This window comes from Chiloscyllium punctatum, chromosome 2 (genome assembly GCF_047496795.1).
Source record: "Chiloscyllium punctatum isolate Juve2018m chromosome 2, sChiPun1.3, whole genome shotgun sequence".
Classification (NCBI taxonomy): Eukaryota; Metazoa; Chordata; class Chondrichthyes; order Orectolobiformes; family Hemiscylliidae; genus Chiloscyllium; species Chiloscyllium punctatum.
The window spans coordinates 92,505,105-92,519,800 of NC_092740.1; the positions used below are offsets into that span (position 1 = coordinate 92,505,105).

General features: G+C 41.0%; 1 protein-coding gene across 1 annotated transcript in view; it reads left to right on the forward strand.

Annotated features, from left to right (window-relative positions):
• Nucleotides 1-14,696, forward strand: part of LOC140486527 (solute carrier family 28 member 3-like) — a 226,467-nt gene that overhangs the window by 101,880 nt on the left and 109,891 nt on the right. Inside the window, exon 8 of the mRNA XM_072585796.1 lies at nt 7,345-7,422. Within this exon, the coding sequence (XP_072441897.1) occupies nt 7,345-7,422 (78 nt within the window). The remainder of the gene's footprint in view (nt 1-7,344; nt 7,423-14,696) is intronic.

The window sequence follows — 14,696 nt, forward strand, 5'->3', positions numbered from 1 at the left end:
AATTGGGGCTGGAGGGGTCTTTGATTATGTTAGTTGCTCTTCTGATGCAGCGGAAAGAATAGCTGAAGTCAGTGTATGGGAGACTGGTTTATGTGATGGACTGGGCAGTGTTCACAACTCTCTATAGTTTCTTTTGGTTTTGGGAAGGGCAGTTGCTGTACCATGCGTCTAGAGAGGATACTTTCTATGGTGTGTGACGATACTGCTCCTTTGACAAGGTTGTGTTGTCCTTGGTTTGTTACAAAAGTTTTGTATGAGGCAGAGTTGCTGAGATATCTGGGTTTATCCACTTGAAGAAGCTTTTAAGTTTAAAAAAACATGTGTACATGGAAAGGGGAGTGGGCAGTTCTCCCAGCTCAGCTCTTCTCTGGTTTGGTTTTGGTTTGGTTTTAGCAAACAGTTTTTTTCAGGCTGCTGCTCAAAGAAACAGCTACATGGAAGAAAGTGTTCCATGCTGAATCCATCTGCCTTCCCTCTCTCTCTCTTCTGTATGACTTTGTGTTTGATTTTACTTTTGTGGCCAAGGGGTGTTTATGGGGATTGGTACAGGAATTTGGAACAGAATCATTAAGTTTGGATAATCTGTTGGGTTTTCTGATGGGTTAAATTATTTTGTATTCTGTTCACTTTTGTTTGTGTTTCATTCAGTGCTCTCTAAATAAATTACGTTTTGTTTAAAACCAAGGGTTTTGACCAGCTGCATCACTCCTGGAATATCCATTTTACACCTGCTCAAAAAAAACGAGAAAAGTTAGGGTTTGGGCCGCCCTCTTGAAATGTTTTGAGGGAATCTTGCCCTGTCCATAACAGGTGCATGTATAAAGATTTGTAAGTGTATTTACGGATAGGCCAAATTTCCTCAGCCTCCTGAGGAATTAGAAGCATTGCTATGCTTTCTTGACTGTAGTTTTGATGTTGGTGGACCAGAACCATTTGTTGGTGATTGTCGCCCCCAAGAAGTTGATGCTTTCGACCTCCTCCACCTGAACAGCATTGATGCAAACAGAGACATGCACAGATTCTGGGGAATTAGGAGGTGAGTTACCAGCTCTTGACCTGTTCTTGTAGCTACAATATTTATGTAACTGGTCCAGTTCAGTTTCCGGTCTTAACCTCCCAGCACAATGGGAATGTTATTGAACGTCAAGGTTAGATTCCCTCTTGGTGAAGGTGGTGATTGTCATAGAGTCGTAGAGATGTACAGCACAGAAACAGACCCTTTGGTCCAACCCGTCCATGCCGACCAAGTATCCCAACCCAATCTGCTCCCAACTGCCAGCACCCGGCCCATATCTCTCCAAACTCGTCCTATTCATATACCCATCTAAATATTGCAATTGTACTACCCTCCACCACTTCGTCTGCCAGCTCATTTCATACATGTACCATCCTCTGTGTGAAAACATTGCCCATTAGATCCCTTTTATATCTTTCTTCTCTCACCCTAAACCTATGCCTTCTAGTTCTGGACTCTCCCAACCCAGGGAAAAGACTTTGCCTATTTATCCTATCCATGCCCCTCATAATTTTGTAAACCTCTATAAGGTTATCCCTCAGCCTCCGACGTTCCAGGAAAAACAGCTCCACCTGTTCAACCTCACATCCTCCAACCTTGTAAATCTTTCCTGAACCCTTTTAAGTTTCACAACATCTTTCCGATAGGAAGGAGACCAGAATTGCACATAGTATTCCAATAGTGGCCTAACCAATGTCCTGTACAGCTGCAACATGACCTCCCAACTCGTGTTCTCAATACTCTGACCAATAAAGGAAAGCATACAAATGCCTTCTTCACTATCCTATCTACCTGCGACTCCAATTTCAAGGAGTTATGAACCTGCACTCCAAGGTCTCTTTGTTCAGCAACACTCCCGAGGACCTTACCATTAAGTGTATAAGTCCTGCTAAGATTTGCTTTTTCAAAATGCAGCACCTCGCATTTATCTAAATTAAACTCCATCTGCCACTTCACAGCCCTTGGCCCATGTGGTCTAGATCCTGGTGTAATCTGAGGTAACGTTCTTCGCTGTCCACTACACCTCCAATTTTGGAGTCATCTGCAAACTTACTAACTATACTTCTTATGCTCGCATTAAATCATTTACATAAATGACGAAAAGTAGTGGACCCAGCAATGATCCTTGTGACATTCCTCTGGTCACAGGCCTCCAATCTGAAAAACAACCCTCCACCACCACCCTCTGTCTTCAACCTTCGAGCCAGTTCTGTATCCAAGTCTGGCATCTGTGTGATATGAATACTGCTTGCAACCTGTCAGCCCAGCCTGAATATTATTCAGCTCTTGCTGCACTTCAGCATGGACTGCTTCAGTATCTGAGGAGACATGAATGATGCTGAACATTGTGCAGTCATTAGCGAACATCCAGACTTTTGATCTTATGATGCAGGGATGGTTATTGATGACGCAGCTGAAAATTGTTTGGCCGAGGACATAACTCTGAGGAAGTGGTGCTACGAGTTAGTGAGGGTAGGAATATGAGGATAGAGCAGATGAATGCATGGCTGAGGAGTTGGTGCATAGGAGAAGGCTTCACACTTTTGGATCCTCGGAATCTCTTTTGGGGAAGAAGTGATCTGTACAAGAAGGATGGATTGTACCTGTATTGGAAGGAGATTAATATACTGGCATGGAGATTTGCTGGAGCTGCTGGGAGGGTTTTAAACTAGTAAAGTGGAGGGGGGTGGTGTGGTGGTGGGGTTAGGAGGGGGTTAGTGGTGGCGGTGGGGTTGTAGTGGGGGTGAGGGGGGGGGGGGGGGGGGGGAAGTGGGCGCAGTTAGGTTGGAACCCAGGAAAATAATGAAGAAAGAAATCAATCTGAAACTGGTACAGTTGGGAAAGGGAGTGAGTCAAACAGTCAGGGCAGGAAGGAACAATGCAGAGAACAAGGTAGGACTGATAAGTTAAACTGCATTTACTTTAATGCAAGAGGCGTTTTAGGGAAGGCAGATGAACTTGGGGCATGGTTAGGAATGCGGGATTGGGAATGTCATAGCAATTACAGAAACGCAGCTCAGGGATGGACAGGACTGGCAGCTCTATGTTCAAGGATACAAATGCGATAGCAAGAATAGAAAGGGAGCAAGAGAGGAAGTGAAGTGACACTTTTGATAAGGGATAGTATTACTGCTGTACTTAGGGAGGATATTCCTGGGAAGACATCCAGGCTGGATGTATTTGGCTGGAACTGAGAAATAAAAAAGTGATGATCACCTTATTGGAATGGTAATTTAGAACCCCTAATAGTCAGCGGGAAATTGAGAAACAAATTTGTAAGGAGATTTCAAATATCTGTACTAATAATAGAGTGATTATAGTAGGGGACTTTAACTTACCAAACATAGACTGGGACTGTCATAATGTCAAGGGTTTAGATGGAGAGGAATTTGTTAAGTGTGTACAAGAAAATTTTCTTATTCAGTATGTGGATGCACCTATGAGAGAAGGTGCAAAACCTGACCTACTCTTGGGAAATAAGGCAGGGCAGGTGACTGAGGAGTCAGTGGGGGAGCACTTTGGGGCCAGCAACCATAATTCTATTAGCTTTAAAATAGTGATGGAAGGGGATAGACTAGATCTAAAAGTTGAAGTTCTAAACTCGAGGAAGGCTAATTTTGATGGAAGTCTTCAAAAGTGAGATAATAGTGTCGAGAGACAGTATATTCCTGTTCGGGAGAAAGGAAAGGCTGGTAGGTGTAGGAAATGCTGCATGACTAGAAAAATTGAGATTTTGGTTAAGGAAAAGAAAGGTGCATATGACAAGTACAGACAGAAGAGAACGAGTGAATCCTTAGAAGAGTATAAGGGCAGTAGGAATATACTTAAGAGGGCAAAAAGGGGACGTGAGATAGCTTTGGAAAATAGGGTTAAGGAGACTCCAAAGGGTTTTTATAAATACATTAAGGACAAAACGGTAAGGAGCGAAAGAAAGATCAGCAAGGCAGCCTATGTGTGGAGTCGCAAGAGATGGGGGAGATACTAAACGAGTATTTTGCATTAGTGTTTAATTTGGAGAATGACTTGGGAGGTAGAGGATGTGGAGAAATAGATGATGATATCTTGAAAAATGTCCATATTACAAAGGAGGAGGTGCTGGATTTCTTGAAACGCATAAAAGTAGATAAATCCCCAGGACCTGATCAGGTGTACCCTAGAACTATGTGGGAAGCGAGGGAAGTGATTGCTGGGTGCCTTGCTGAGATGTTTGTCTCATCAGTAGTCACAGGTAATGTGCCAGAAGATTGAAAGGTGGCTAACATGGTATTTAAGAAAGGTGGTAAGGAAAAGCCAGGGAACTATAGACCGGTGAGCCTGACATCGATGGTGGGCAGGTTGTTGGAGGAATCCTGAGGGACAGGATTTACATGTATTTGGAAAGGCAAGGACTGATTAGGGATAGTCAGCATGGCTTTGTGTGGAGGAGGTCATGTCTCATGAACTCAATTGAGTATTTTGAAGAACTATCAAAGAGGATTGATGAGGGCAGAGCAGTAGACATGATCTATATGGACTTCACTAAGGTGTTTGACAAGGTTTCTCATGGGAGATTGGTTAGCAAGGTTAGACCTCATGGAATACAGGGAAAACTAGCCATTTGGATACAGAACTGGCTCGAAGGTAGAAGACAGAGGGTGTTGTTGGAGAGTTGCTTTTCAGACTGGAGGCCTGTGACCAGTGGTGCATCACAAGGATCTGTGCTGGGTCCACTGCTTTTTGTCATTTATATAAATGATTTGGTTGTGAATGTAGGAGGTATAGTTAGTAAGTTTACAGAAGACACCACAATTGGAAATGTAGTGGACAGCGAAGAAGTCGACCTCAGATTACAACAGGATCTTGATCAGATGGGCCAATGGAGGGGTGGCAGATGGAGTTTAATTTAGATAAATGCGAGGTGCTGCATTTTGAAAAAGCAAATCTTAGCAGGACTTATACACTTAATGGTGAGGTCCTAGAGAGTGTTGCTGAACAAAGAGACCTTGGAGTGCAAGTTCATAGTTCCTTGAGAGTAAAGTCATAGGTGTAAGGTTAGTGAGAAAGGCATCTGGTATGCTTTTCTTTGTTGTTCAGAGCATTGAGTACAGGAGTTGGGAGGTCATATTGCACCTGTACAGGACATTGGTTCGGCCGCTTTTGGAATATTGCATGCAATTTTGGTCTCTTTCCTTTCGGAAGGATGTTATGAAACTTGAAAGCGTTCAGAAAAGATTTACAAGGATATTGCCAGAGTTGGAGGATTTGAGCTATAGGGAGAGGTTGAATAGGCTGAGGCTGTTTTCCCTGGAGCATCAGAGGCTGAGGGATGACTTTATAGAGCTTTATAAAATCATGAGGGGCATGGACAGGATAAACAGACAAGGTCTTTTCCCTGGAGGGGGGAGTCCAGAATGAGAGGGCATAGATTTAAGGTTGGAGGATTTGAGCTAACGGGAGAGGTTGAATAGGCTGGGGTTGTTTTCCCTGGAGCATCAGAGGCTGAAGGATGACCTTATAGAGGTTTATAAAATCATGAGGGGCATGCATAGGATAAATAGACAAGGTCTTTTCCCTGGGGTGGGCGAATCTAGAACTAGAGGGCATAGGTTCAGAGTGAGAGGGGAAAGATATAAAAAGGACCTGGGGCAACATTTTCACGCAGAGGGAATGAGCTGCCAAAGGAAGTGGTGGATACTAGTACAAATACAGCATTTAAAAGGCATCTGAATCAGGAGGTTTTAGAGTGATATGGGCCAAATACATGCAAATGAAACTAGATTAGATTAGAATATTAGATTTTAAAAAAAATTAGATTCCCTACAGTGTGGAAAGAAGCCCTTTGGCCCAACTAGTCCACACCGACCCTCTGAAGAGTAACCACACATACCCATTTCCCCTCTGACTAATACACCTAACACTATGGGCAATTTAGCATGGCCAATTCACCTGACTTGCACATCTTTGGACTGTGGGAGGAATCCGGAGCACCCGGAGGAAACCCACGCAGACACAGGGAGAATGTGCAAACTCCACACAGACTGTCACCCGAGGCTGGAATCGAACCTGGGATCCTGGTGCTGTGAGGTAGCAGTGCTAACCGCTGAGCCACCTTGCTGCCCCAAATATCTGGGTTGGCACAGATGAGTTGGACTGAAGGATCTGTTTCCATGCTGAATATCTCTATGACTCTATGGCTGTAATTTCTGCAGTATTGTTCTTATCCTAAAATTACAAACCTTCAACAACTCCAGCCATTTTCTTTTGTGCTTGGTATGACTCCAACCAGTGGAGCAGCTTCTCTCATTCGCATTGACTCAAGATTTTCTCAGGCTCCTTGATACCACACTTTGTTAAATGTGGCTTTGGTATTAAGAGCAGTCACTCACTGTCACTGAATGATCAATAGCCTGGGTGTTACCATTGACCAGAAACTGAACTGAACCAGCCATGTAAATACTGTGAGTACAACAGCAGGTCAGAGGCTGGCATTTTTGTGGTGAATTGTTCACCTCTTGACTCCTAAATCCCTGTTCACCAAGACACAAGGAATGTGATGAAATATGCTCCACTAGCACATAAAAGGTTCAACACCATTCAAGACAAAGCCCACTTGATTGCACCTGATTTTTCACCTTCAACAGTCACTCCTGCCACTACCAATGAACAGTGACATGAGTGTATGCCATCTATAAAAAGCACTGTAGCAACTCTCTAAAGATCTTAACCTCCAAGCCTAACCACCTAGAAGTACAAGGCCAGCAGAAACATGGAAACACCACCACCTGCAGGTTTTGCTCCAAACCCTAAGTCATCTTGACTTTGAACCACATTGCTATTCCTTCACTTTTGGGTCAAAATCCTGGAAGTCACTCTCTAACAGCACTTTAGATGCATCTGCACTACATGGACAGTAGTGATTCAACAAGTTTGTTCATCATGAATTTTTAAAGGGCAATAAATGCTGGCCCAACAAGTAATGCACAATCCAATTAATGAATAAAACAATTCCCAACTATTTTAGCAAGCTTTTGTTCACCTTTCCTAATACTTCTTCTTTGGTTCAGTATCCAGATTTTGATTCCCTTTCTGAAGCAACTTCAAATATTCCCAACAATAAAGTCACTATATAACCGAAAAGTTTTGTTGATTTACCCAATGCATTTATAAGCAAACAAAGAAGCTTCCGAGTGTTCGTTGGTTACATTGGTATTCTCCAAAACAATTTTAATAATGCCATATATAGTAACCATATGTATGTAGTAAATACGCTTTAGTTTTATTTTATTATGAAGATCGATTATTTAAAGCTCATAAACAAACAATTATATAAGTTAATTATTATCTTGCAGATTTTCTTGAATTATGCAGATGCTGGCTCAAAATTTTTATTTGGTGCAACGTACACAGACCACTTTTTTGCATTTAAGGTCAGTTTAACATATATCTTGGATATTGTGATGCCTCATGATGTTCATGATGTCTCAATGTAAATGCTAACATTCTAAAAGGCTAAGAAAACACAATAAGTGAGAGCAGGAGTAGACTACATTGCTTGTCAAGCCTGCTCCATATTCATCAATTTAATAGGAACATAGGAACAGGAGTGGGCTATTGAGAGCATTGAACCTGCTCCACGATTCGTATATATTGTGGCTAAGTATTCAGCTCGATCTATTTTGCCTCACAATCCTTCCATTCCTTGATGATTTCTATCTTTATTAATATGCTCGATGATTAGCTTCCACAATCCTCTGAGGTATAAAATTTTAAAGATTCTCCATCCTCAGTGAAGATATTCCTCTTCTTAGTTGTAAATGTTCTACACTTTACTCTGAGATTATATCTCCTGTTTCTCGATTCACCAGCAAGGAGAAACAGGTTATCTGTGTAACCCTTTCAAAACCTGTATGAGCTTTGTCAGCTTCAAAACCTTAGAGCAAACATGTCCAGTTTTCTAAGTCTCTCCTCATTCAGCAATCCCTGGGATATGTCTAGTGAACTCCATTTCGCTATTGACATCTCCTTGCAACCTCCTCACAACTTACATTCCCACTCAGTGTCATCAATAATTTGGAAATATTACAACTGATGCCCATAATCAAATAATTTACTGTATATAGATTGTGAACAGCTGTGACCCAAGTGTTGATCATTGTGGTACCCCACTAGTGACTGCATGGTATTCTCATACCCATCTGTTTATTTCTATTATAATAAAGGGCCATGGGGAGTGTTGTGGAGCAAAGAGACCTATGGGTGCAGGTCCACAGTTCCTTGAAAGTAGAGTCACAGGTGACAGGATGGTGAAGAAGGCATTTGGCACAGTTGCCTTCATTGGTCAGAACATTGAGTATAGGAATTAGGATGCATGTTGCAGCTGTGCAGAAAATTGGCAATACCTCCTTTAGAGGCAATACCTCTTTGCAAACAATTCTGTTACCCTACAATAGGAAAGATGTTGTTAAATTTGAGAGGGTGCAGAAAAGACATACAGGGATGTTGCTGAGATATGAGGGTTTGAGTTATAGGGAGAGGCTGAATATGCGAGAGTTTTATTCCCTGGAGTGTTGGAGGCTGAGGGGTGACCTTGTAAGGTTTATAAAATAATGAGCATGGATAGGGTGAATAGCCAAAGTCTTTTTATGAGGGTTGGTGGGGAGTCCATAACTAGAGGGCATAGGCTTAAAGCAAGAGGGGAAAGACTTAAAAGGGACCTGACTTTTTCATGCAGAGGGTGGTGCATGTATGAATGAGCTACCAGAAGAGGTGGAGGAGGCGAGTACAATTGCAATGTTTATTAGGCATCTGGAGGGGTATATGAGTAGGAGGGGTTTAGAGGATTATGAACCGAATGATGGCAAATGCGACTAGATCAGATTGGGATGTTTGGTTGCTGTGGACGAGTTGCATCAAAGGGTCTGTTTCGGTGCTGTATAATTCTGTGACCCTATAGTGGATACTGGAGATCTGAAATAAAATCGAAGTTCTGAAGAAGCTCTGGGTTTGGCAGCATCGACATAGCATAAAACAGGGTTAACATTTTGAGTCTGATACATCTCTTCATTGGAATACGTTTACAATACTTAATGTTTAGCACGGTAGTGAAATTGAATATCTGCCAGAAATACTTAGCAATCAGTGAACTTTCGACACTGAGAAATTGAAATAAGTTAGTATTAATAAAGATCCAGTACTCAAAATTGTATTGGGTTGAAAGTTGATAAACCCTCTAAACCAAATGAACTACATCCCAAGTATTGACGAAATTGGAACATGTTTATCACTAGTCTTGACTTTCTGTCTTATAGCTGTTTCTCAATCCAAGCAAGTTTATTACCCCATCCCACATTCATTTATTGCATCCTTTATAATATATGCTTTTATTTTCCCTATTACTGATATTAAAATAAAAGGTTGTAGTTCTTCAGGCTAACCATCCATCCCTAGTTAAATAGTGGTGTTACATTTATAAATATCCAGTTAGCAGGGATGTGTACAAGTTTGAAGGATAACCACCAACAAATTCACTGTCTCCATAGCTAGCTCCTTGAGCACTGTTGGATGCATTTCATTTGGTCCAGGGATTTATCAACCTTCAACCTTTTTGTATACTGCCTCTTTTTCAACACTAATTTCTTTTAGCTTTTCAGTCTCATAAATTTTTAGTCTGTTTTGATTCTCCAGTTTTTTTCTTTGCCAGTATTACTGAACTTTTTGATACTTAGATTATCTTTTATTTCTGTTATGCAATCTGTGCCTTCTATTGTGAAGGCATGAAATATTTATACATCTCACCATTTTCTCATTGCTTGTGATAATTTCTCCTATCTATTTTTATAGGGGATCAACATTCATGTCTCTCTTCATTGTTTCTACTTCTACAAGATCTTACAATTTTTTTAATACTTTTGGCTTGTTCACTCTTATTCTGTGTTTCTACCAAACAACTTCTTGGTGGCTCTTTGCTGGTTTTTAAAACATTCCTGACCCTCAGATTTTTGTACCATTCTTTGCAAAATTATAAGTTTCTTCATTTAAATTAATTCTATCCTTAACCTTCTGAGGGGACCACAGATGGTTTCTTTGTCGCTGTGTTTTTGTTTTTCAATGCATTTTTTGGAACATTTTGTGCTGTTTTTTCAAATGTTTCCTAAAGTTTATTTTCCACAATACCTATTAATCTATTTGCCCAATAATTTCTAGCCCAATTCATTGCTTTTATTCATACAATTTACTATGTTTACGTTAAGCATTTATTGTTTTTTCAGAGCAGAACTTAAACATTACCATTAAGAGACAAACGTGAAAACTTTATGTTTTGCACTTATTGGACTGACAGATGAACAACCATAGAAAGAGAATGTTGATTTATACAGCATGAGAAGAGGGTTTGACCGTGGTTGACATTGAGACTCAGCAGGAACAGTTAACTGTAAATATTAGTTAGCTGAAAAAAAAACTCAGAACAGGCAGTTAGATTCTGAATGGTTAGGCTGTTATGATGGGAATACAGCAGCAAATGGCAGTCTCCTCGACCCTTTTCATAATGAAAAATATTTATGGGCTAATTCCTTTTGCTGACATAAAATTTGGTTTGTTAAATCATGTTTGTTTGGCCTGGTTTGTTAAATCATGTTGCTTGCAGGCTGTCAAAATATGTCACAGTGCAAGCCTGACTGATATTCTTAAATGGAGAAATTATGAAGGGCTTATGCCCGAAACGTCCTTTCTCCTGCTCCTCGAATGCTGCCTGACCTGCTGTGCTTTTCCAGCACCATTCTCTCGACTCTGATATTCTTAAATTGGCTTCTGGTGTAATTCTTAGGATTATTTAGTAAATGTCTCATAGCAAAATTACATCTGTATTAGAAATGGTATTCCAAGGTCTATTTTGAAATATGGGCTGATTGAGCATGATTTGTGTGTTCTCTGCCAAGGTCCAAAAGATGTGTTCTTTGACATGATCCATGATTTATTGGGATGTACTGTCCACATATTTGCTAGGGCATTGGAACTCATTTGTATGAGAGACAAAGCATCATTTTGGCTTTACAGCAACATCCTATTAGTTTGAAAACCTCGTGTGTTTATTGCAAAGTAGCAGCATGAGATGGCTAGCTGCACCTATTATTTAAATTTTTGAGATACGTTTCCCTTAGAGGATAATCTGTGGTAGACTAGACATGTTCAGGGCCAAAAGTTGTGGCCATCGGCCCTTTGGAGTTTGTATGATGTACAATGAATTATAATTTGATAAGGGTAGCCTTCTTTACTTGCAAGATAGTTTTGATTCATCTTTTCTCAGCATCAAGATTGCACTTAATAGCCAAGGATCTATAAATAAGATGCCAATATGGTTGATTTAATAGCATTTGAACCTTAGGAATTCCAATGTGTTTATTGATTTGTAAAAGTAGTCTTTCAGTAGTCAGTATCAGGAAACCCACTGAAGTATTTCTTAAATAATGCATCAAGGAAATGAAATCCATGGTTACTCCATTTTGACAGCAAATTTGAACATGAGAAGGAACTTATTAAGTTGTCTAAAGAATTTGTTTGGTGCGTACACAGTGTCCTTGAGACTAAACTTTACTGCACAAGTTGCCAAGTTCATGAGTTTGATGAAAACACCAGTGGCACATCTAGATTACCATGATATAGTGCGTAGTGCAAATGTCAATGGCTTCCTTGAATGATACATTGTTGAATAAGCTAGCAACATCAAAAGATGTTATATTTCTTGTTATAGTTCTTGTATTGTCTTAGTGAAATTGAAGGAATCCTCCACAGTAGGGAAAACTCATTTCAAACTAGTTCCAGGAGTTTGCTCTACCATTTGGGCAGTTCACATTGTGCAGAGGCAGGAATTGATGAAATAGAGTGTAAAGGATCATTGCGTTTGAGTGTCATTGGCAGACCATGTATGTAAGGTCATAGTGATCCATTAGAATAAAAACTTGCATGATATATCACCAAACAAGCTATGACCTTTATTCAAATCCAACAATGGTCTCTGAAATTTGTTGTTGAATATGGCTGTGCAGTACGTTGTAGTAGCAGATTTTATAGGATTGAACTTGGAATTGTCCTTGATCACAGTGTTCATTTTGTTGATGCATGATACAGTGAGAATTCACAGTATCTGGAGTCAATCTTGAAGGTTTCCAGGGCAACTCCATCTTGATTGTATATCATTGTGCTGCTGCTGTCTGTCCTACTGGTGGGACAAAACAAATCCAGAGGTGATGATGGTAGTGTCTGGGACATTGTTGTTAAACATGAATCCAGTGTGACTGTGTCAGGCTGTTGCTTGAATAGTCTGTGAGAGAGCTCTCCCAATTTTAGTAATAGTCCCCAGATGTTAGTAAGGAGGACTTTGAAGGTTTGACGGAGCTATTATTGCTGTTGTCATTTCTGGTGCCTGGGTCAGTGCCAGACTATCCATCCGGTTTTATCTCTTTTATTTTGAGATGTTTTACTGGTTGATACAATTGAGTAGCTTGTTCAGTGACCATTTCAGAAGGCAGTTGACTGTCAATCACATTGCTATGGCTGTAGAGTCACATGTAGAACAAATAGAACAGACTGGGTATTCAGAGCAGATTTTCTTTCCTGAAGGACACTGGTGAACCGAATGGGTATTCTGACAATTGACAGTGGTTTTGCGGTCATCATTAGACTCTTGATTTTCAAATATTTATTGAATTCAAGTTCTGGCATGGCATGATTCAAACCCAGGTCCCCAAAACATTACCTGAGTTTCTGGATTAATACTCAAGTGATAATACCACTAGGCGATTGTTAGCTTCTGAAAATCTGTCACATTGTTGGAGGTTCCACAATATATTAGATTACTTACAGTGTGGAAACAGGCCCTTCAGCCCAACAAGTCCACACCGACCCACCGAACTCTATGGGAGGCTGGGGAAGTGACTGCTGGGCCCCTTGCTGAGTTATTTATATCATCAATAGTCACAGGTGAGGTACTGGAAGAATGGAGCGTAGCTAACGTGGTGCCACTATTTAAGAAAGGTGGTAAGGACAAGCCAGGGAGTTATAGACCAGTGAGCCTGATGTCGATGGTGGGCAAGGGAATCCTGAGGGACAAGGGTATTTGGAAAGGCAAGGACTTATTAGGGATAGTCAACATGGCTTTGTGCTTGGGAAATCATGTCTGATGAACTTGCTTGAGTTTTTAAAAGTGTGAGCTTTTATTGGTAGAGGGATTGAGTTTCGGTAATGTGACGTCATGCTACAGCTGTACAAAACTCTTGGTATGGCCTCACTTGGAGTAGTGCGTACAATTCTGGTCACTGCATTATAGAAAGGATGTGGAAGCTTTGGAAAAGGTTCAGAGGAGATTTACTAGGCTGTTGCCTCAAATGGAGAGAAGATCTTATGAGGAAAGGCTGAGGGACCTGAGGCTGTTTTCATTAGAGAGGTTGAGAGGTGACTTAATTGAGACAAATAAGATAATCAGAAGGTTAGACAGGGTGGACAGCGAGAGCCTTTTTCCTTGAATGGTGATGGCTAGTATAAGGGGACATAGCTATAAATTGAGGGGTTATAGATATAGGACAGATGTCAGAGGTAGTTTCTTTAGACAGAGAGTAGTAGGGGTGTGGAACGCACTTCCGGCAACGCCGGTAGACTAGCCAAGTTTAAAGGCATTTAAACTGTCATTGGATAAGCATACGGATGAAAATGGAATAGTGTAGGATAGATAGGCTTCAGATTGGTTCCACAGGTCGGTGCAACATTGAAGGCTGAAGGGCCTGTGCTGCTCTGTAATTCTATGTTCTAAGTAACAAAGTGGATTGATGATGGCAGAGCAATGAACGTGATCTATATGGACTTCAGTAAGACGTTCGACAAAGTTCCCTGTGAGATATTGGTTAGCAAGGTTACATCTCATGGAATACAGGAGAATTAGCCATTTGGATACAAAACTGGCTCAAAGGTAGAAGACAGAGGGTGCTGATGGAGGGTTGCTTTTAGACTGGAGGCCTGTGACCAGTGGAGTACCACAGGATCATTGCTGGGTCCACTCCTTTTCATCATTTAGATAAATGATTTGGATGTGAACATAGTGGTAGTTAGTAAGTTTGCAGATGACACCAAAATTGGAGCTGTAGTGGACAGCGAAGAAGGCTACCTCAGGTTACAAAGGGATTTTGATCAGATGGCCAATGTGCTGAGGAGTGGCAGATGGAGTTTAATTTAGATAAATGAGGGATGCTGCATTTTGGAAAAGCAAGTCTGAGCAGGACCTGTACACTTAATGGTAAGGACCTGGGGAGTGTTGCTGAACAAAGAGATCTGCAGATTCATAGCTCCTTGAAAGTGGAGTCGCAGGTAGATAGGATAGTGAAGACGGCGTTTGGTATGCTTTCCTTTATTGGTCAGAGTATTGTGTACAGGAGCAGGGAGGTCATGTTGCGGCTGTACCAGACATTGGTTAGCCCACTGTTGGAATATTAGGTGCAGTTTTGGTCTCCTTCCTATTGGAAGGATGTTATGAAATTTGAAAGGGTTCAGAAAAGATTTACAAGACTGTCGCCCGGGTTGGAGGATTTGAACTATAGGGAGAGGTTGAATAGGCTGGGGCTTTTTTCCCTGGAGCATCAGAGGCTGAGGGGTGACCTCATAGAGGTTTATAAAATCATGAGGGGCATGATTAGGATAAAGTCTTTTCCCTGGG